General features: G+C 41.8%; 1 protein-coding gene across 1 annotated transcript in view; it reads right to left on the bottom strand.

Annotated features, from left to right (window-relative positions):
- The window catches only part of GK (glycerol kinase), a 75,769-nt gene that overhangs the window by 9,282 nt on the left and 60,195 nt on the right, over window positions 1-6,292 (bottom strand). Inside the window, exons 13-17 of the mRNA XM_077745321.1 lie at window positions 3,726-3,804; window positions 2,958-2,973; window positions 2,313-2,397; window positions 1,005-1,125; window positions 739-882 (exon numbers count right to left, since the gene is read on the bottom strand). Coding sequence (XP_077601447.1) covers window positions 739-882; window positions 1,005-1,125; window positions 2,313-2,397; window positions 2,958-2,973; window positions 3,726-3,804 — 445 coding nt within the window. The remainder of the gene's footprint in view (window positions 1-738; window positions 883-1,004; window positions 1,126-2,312; window positions 2,398-2,957; window positions 2,974-3,725; window positions 3,805-6,292) is intronic.

Below are 6,292 nucleotides of genomic sequence, written 5' to 3'. Positions count from 1 at the left end.
AACACAATATATAGAAAACCTTATTTTTATGCTCACACTTATTTCAAGTTAAGAGATGCACCACTATATGTTTATAAAGGTGTCGGTCAGAGCTTAGTTTGTTAGGAGAGTGAATCAGGTATTTAGGTATTTAAGGCTCACGTCTTTACATTTTTGCTGCTTTTGTCAGCAAAATGGCTACCTGCTGTGCTTAACAGTTACCAGAATGTCCCTTAGCCCAGCTAATCAGGTCCTAAAACTAGGCCACTGGCACCAAAGATGACCAGTGCAGTGGCTGATCGATCTCCCTTACTTTNCTTGATTTTGGCTCAGGTCATGATCTCATGGTTTGGGAGATTGAGCCCCGGGACAGGTCCCACACTAAGCATGGAGCCTGCTTAGGATTCTCCCTCTCCCTGCCCCCCTCTCTATCTCAAAATAAATAAATAAACATTTTAAAAATATAAGGAACCTTTCCTCTCATACTCAGTGTACCCCAATATGCTTGTTGGCAATCTAAAAACAGAAGCATTTGCTATTTTACTTAATGTCTTAACTCACAACTAAACAGAAAGGCAAACTCTCACTGAGGTCCTCTCCACAGTATACCATTAAATTTTCATTCTTTAAAAAAAATTATTTTTAAGTAATCTCTACAGCCAACGTGGGAGCTCAAATTCACGACCGCAAGAGCAAGAGTCGCACGCTCTACTGCCTGAGCCAGCCAAGTGCCCCTCAATTTTCATTTTGTAAACATACCCTCAGCATTGATCTGGGGTTCAAACCGCTCCATCGTAACCGCTGACAAATCCTCAGGCTCGAGACTCCAAACACCGACCCCTTCTGCAGCCCCTGCCGCCATGGCGGCTCCCAGGGCGGTCGTTTCTGGCATCGAGGGCTTCACTGGGGGAGGAGGGCAACACCAACAGCTTTCAGCAACATCTCTGCAGCTACATATGCCAAAAACCCACTTCTTCCAAAAGAAATATTACTTTTGGAGTTTAAAGGAACGAAAGCTTACTGACCTACTGGGATATACAGAATGTCTGCTTGTAGCTGCATAAGAATTTTGTTGTTGGTCATTCCTCCGTCGACCTGCAAATGACTGAGCGGAATTCCACAGTCACGGTTCATGGCATCCAAAATCTTAAAGAAACCAACGCAGAGAACATAATTACACTCCTGCTTCATAGTGACATCTCTGCAAATGGCAGTCTTCTGCTCAAGAGCTTCCCAAAGTCTACAGAATAAAATTTAGATTTCCCGTCAGAGAAGGACAGATATCATGCGTTTTCACTCATATGTGGAAATTGAGACACTGAACAGAAGACCATGGGGGAACAGAAGGGGAAAAAATAGTTTCAAACAGAGAGGGAGGGAGGCAAACCATAAGAGACTCTTAAATACAGAAAACAAGCTGAGGGTGGATGGGAGGGGGCGGGGGAGAGGGGAAAATGGGTCATGGGCACTGAGGGGGGGACTTGTTGAGATGAGCACGGGGTGCTGTATGTAGGTGATGAGTCATGGGAATCTACCCTCAAAACCAAGAGCGCACTGTATATACTATATGTTAGTCAACTTCATAATAAATTACAGGTAAAGAAAATTTAGATCTCTTATTCTGGTCTTCCAAACCTTCCTTGATCCAGACACACCAATCTTTTCTCTCACTACACCTCTGCCCTCACCCTTAGAGCCGGGCACGCCAAACACCCCAATTTTATACCCGAGTTTCCTGCCTCGATGCCTCTGTTTGTGCTATTCATTTCCTTTGACCAACATGGACCACTTAGCGTCCCCCCAAGTATAAAACACTGGGCACCCGGCGGATAACAGGAACTCAGAAGGTCATGACAGCAGGGCGCCTGGGTAGCTCAGTTGTTCAAGTCCCGTATCGGGCTCTCTGCTGTCAGTGGAGATCCTGCCTTGGATCCTCTGTCTCCCTCTGTCTCTGCCCCTCCCCGACTTGCATGCACACACTCTCTCTCTCTCAAAAATAATAATAACATTTTTTAAAAAGGAAATGATAGCTAAGAAAAAGAGGAAAACATCTGTGAGCAGGGGAGGAGCAGAGAGAGAGAGAGAGAGAGAGAGAGGGAGAGAATCTTGAGCAGACTCTTCAGGGTCAGCGCAGAGCCCGACGTGCGGCTCAAACTCACCAAAACATGAGATCATGCCCTGAGCAGAAATCAAGAGTCATATGCTTAACCAGTGAGCCACCCAGGCGCGCCTGGGTACTTATAATATATTTAATAAATGTTCAGCATTAATATACAATTTGTTTAAAAGTGATAAAAGCACATCAAGCACAAGAGAAAGGCCCATATTATTACCTCCCGGGTTTGGAAACAAACAGCTTCTAATGCAGCGAAAGCAATATGGCATTTATTGGTGAACTGAGTGAGCCCACAGATGATCCTAAAAACACACACAAAGAATTGTAAGATTAAAAAAAAAGATCTGTACGATTAGAGTGGAGTAAACGAGTCATCAATCTGAAATGTCCTGAATATGGAAAGGCTGACCTTGGGAGATACAGATGTTCAGGGGGAAAAATGCACATGAAAAAAAAACAACTGGACATAAACGAGAAGCAGCTTGGAAAAGCCATTCAGTCCGGAATCCTGCAGGCACACAGGAAAAAGTCCAGGATCCAAATGAACAGATGACAATGACGTAACACCAAATCAGAATTCATCTGGACGGTGTCCCTTGTGCATAACTTACAGATGCCTTGAAGATAAACCATCACAACACTGACACGAACGTGGACATGACAGGCAGGGCCTTATTGTCAGATGACTTGTAACTTCTTGAGATTTAAAGGTTCTGAAGTTATGCTCTCCAAACAAGACGAGGTTTCCTCGACACTTTAAAATCATTTGAAAATAGATAGGAAACTAGGAACTAAGAAGTCATTAGTGACTTTAGTAAATAAATCAAGACCCACAAAAGCATACCTCGTATGCAGTTCTTACCCTCTGGCACTGGNGGCTTGAACCCATGAACTGCGAGATCATGACCTGAGCCGAAGTTGGACGCTTAACCGACTGAGCCACCCAGGCGCCCCTGGAGCCCCATGTTCCTAACCGTATCACTAAGCAAGGAGAACCAATTGCCCCACGCGGAATACCTCCACGACAGCACGACCGACCGGGCGGGAAGTAAAGGGACTGGACTGCGTTCATNGGGCTCGAACCCATGAACCGTGAGATTATGACCTAAGCGAAAGTCGGACGCTCAACCGACTAAGCCACCCAGGCGCCCCCAGTCCACAATGTTTCTGATGGTCTCGCCTTCAGGCTGAAGTGAACAAGTAGATGAAAGAGCAGGGAAATGAGATCAAATAATTATCTGTAGATGGAAAACTGCCGTATCACTGCTTAAGTGATGGGTGCTGGAGTCTTTAGCGCTCACTGTGACCTAAGTAAGAGGTAAAGCACCTTCTCATCAGATAAATGTAACTGGACCACTCTACCTGCAGACTCTGGCAATCTTTGCTGTTGAGTTTTACACTTGGGTAATTTTTATGCCCTACCTTGCCAGTTTATGAATAACCGCCACTATTTATGTCAATCTATTGTTTTATAAATCTTCATCAAATAACCTTTTAGGTATAAATCAACCTCATAGTAGGAATCCATTTAATTTTATGTCACATAGGGCTCAAAGCACAAGTACTGACAGAAAGCAAAGGTAAAAATTTTCATTATTTATATCCTAACCCTTTGTTAGAACATACTCACCGATTTCCTCTGAGCTCTTTATAATTCCAAGATTATCTCTTAGCCAGCGAATAACAGCACCAGCTATAGCTACTGAACCCTGTGAAAGAAAAGGAATCCAAGAGAGAATTTATATTTTCACTCAAAAAAAAAGATTGTATTAAGCATTTCTCTATGTATGACACTACAAGACGGATACAATTTAAAAGTTTCCACATCAGGGCTTTTACAAATATCATAAACTAGCTCTAATAATGCAAACATAGTTTTATATAGGTCATTACAGACGTTTTTCATGAGCTAGGGAAAAGAACGGAGCCCTCGAGCACACCCTTGGGCCTGTACACTCTGTTGTTCTATGTATTGTTGCTAAACTACGAGGTATAGTGTCACCCAGAAAACATTCCCGCCTTATCGAGTTATCAGGAGAGGCCACATTAAAAGCGTTTTTCAAGTCCATGTGCTGTATGTAACAGTGTATTAAATCAAGCAATAACAAAGTTAGCAAAGAAACTAACTACAAAGTAATTATTCAACAAAACCACTAAGGCAGGAGCACCAGAGGGAGATGGGGCCGTGGCAACAAGGAAGAAAACACATAGTTTGGAGCCAGAAGAACAGGCTGTGGGTCCAAGTTCTAGTTCCTTTTTTTTTTTTTTAATGTTTTATTTATTTCTAGGAGAGAGAGAGACAGTGTGGGCAGGGGAGGGTCAGAGAGAGAGGGAGTCACAGACTGAAAAAGGCTCCAGGCTCTGAGCTGGCAGTCAGCACAGAGCCCGACACGGGGCTCGAACCCACGAACCGCGAGATCATGACCTAAGCGAAAGTCGGACGCTTAACCGACTAAGCCACCTAGGTGCCTCCCAAGTTCTAGTTCTTAACTGCCATGCGATCTGAGGCAAATTAGGCTTAGTGAGCCTCCATTCCGTCTCCTAAAATATGATGGCGACTCTAACAACACCTACTTAAACTACTATGAGGCTAAAAGGAGAATGCAGAAGGTTAGTACCGAATGTAAATAGTACCTTCACCAGGTGTTTATGTGTTAAAAAAGCATAATCCAAATCCCACCGACTGATGAATGGACAAATAAAATACAATGTATCTGTACAAAGGAATATTATTTGCTCACACAAGAAGGAATGAGGTTCTGCTAACTACATCACGAAGCTCGAAACGATTACGCTAAGTGAAAGGAGCCAGTCACAAAAGACCATGAAGTGTTTGATTCCATTTTTATGAAATGTCCAGAATAAGCAAATCCAAAGAGGCAAAGAGTAGATGAGTGGGTGCTGAGGGCTGGGGTCATGGGGTTATTCTTTGGGGGGAGGAAAAGGTTCTAATGTTGGATTGTGGCGATGGTCGCATGAATGTACCGAAAACCACTGAACTGTATACTTTAAAAGGGTGAGTCATGTGGTAGGCGAATTATATCTCAATAAAGCTATTGTAAACAGATCTTGAGGGGCAAAAGAAATTACCAGCACAAACCATTAGGAATTCCAAAATAAAGTTCTTTGGTTCTGATGTTTCATTTCATACAGATTATTAATGTAAATTACTTCCACAGAGTTACCCCAAACCCAAACATCAGGTGATATTAAGTGCAGGAAGCAGAATGTTTTTATCTGTTCCCTACCTCCTGGTCTCCAGCTCAGTTAAGTGGATTACAAATGGTCACCCTGTCTTGCTGTCAATTTCCAGGATGTAAACGAACTAGCTGTAGAATATGTTGATTCATTCTGTCATTCTTAGCTTCTATGAGAACAAGTCACTATATGATCCTGCAAAACTGCAGAACAATGCAACTGTCTTCTTTATACACTGGCTTTGTAACTATAAAAAATTATTGAGGAAGCGATTTGACATCGCTGTGCAAATTTAACCAGGTTTTGAAAACGGGGAAAAAATTCAACATATACCAAGGTATGTAAGGTAGGCAAGACTTTAACCCACTGTTTCCCTCTGGAAACGATTTTGATATACTTCTAACTTTGATATGTTATATATTTAGGTCCCTAGTGGAACCATCAAGGAAAACTAAGTAAATTTTTTTGCTCAGAGAGACTGGAATTTTACTCTCAAATTTCCTTCGGAAGCAAAAAATTCAGGGATAGTAGTTGCTAAAGACAAGTAAATGTGTAAGATTTTCCAGACCAGTGCTGTACTGTAGAAATACAATGTGAGCCACATATATAATTTAAATTTGTAGTTACCATATTAAAAAATAAAATGAAAGGGGTTAAATTAATTATAATATATTTAACCCAATATATTAAAATATTATGATTGCAACGTGTAATCAGTATAAAAATTGTTGAGGTATTTGATTTTTTTTTTTTNCCACACCTAACGGAAGAAACAGGGGTCTTCCTTATACTCTCAAAAGACATTGGCCATACACCATATCTAACCAAAAAATGCATATATTTTTAATACTTTTATGAATAAACTATGAACTTTAAACAACTGCTGTGCTACAAGTCTAGCAGAATGGTTTTGAGGCTATTAGTGGAACTTCATACTTTGGGTATCCAAATGCTGATGTAGCTCACTTCCATGGAAAAGGCAGGATGTTACAGGCTTAG

This window comes from Crocuta crocuta, unplaced genomic scaffold (genome assembly GCF_008692635.1).
Source record: "Crocuta crocuta isolate KB4526 unplaced genomic scaffold, BGI_CrCroc_1.0 scaffold630, whole genome shotgun sequence".
NCBI classification, from domain to species: domain Eukaryota; kingdom Metazoa; phylum Chordata; class Mammalia; order Carnivora; family Hyaenidae; genus Crocuta; species Crocuta crocuta.
Note: the sequence above shows the minus strand (reverse complement) of the source record. Positions and strands in the feature narration are given on the sequence as shown.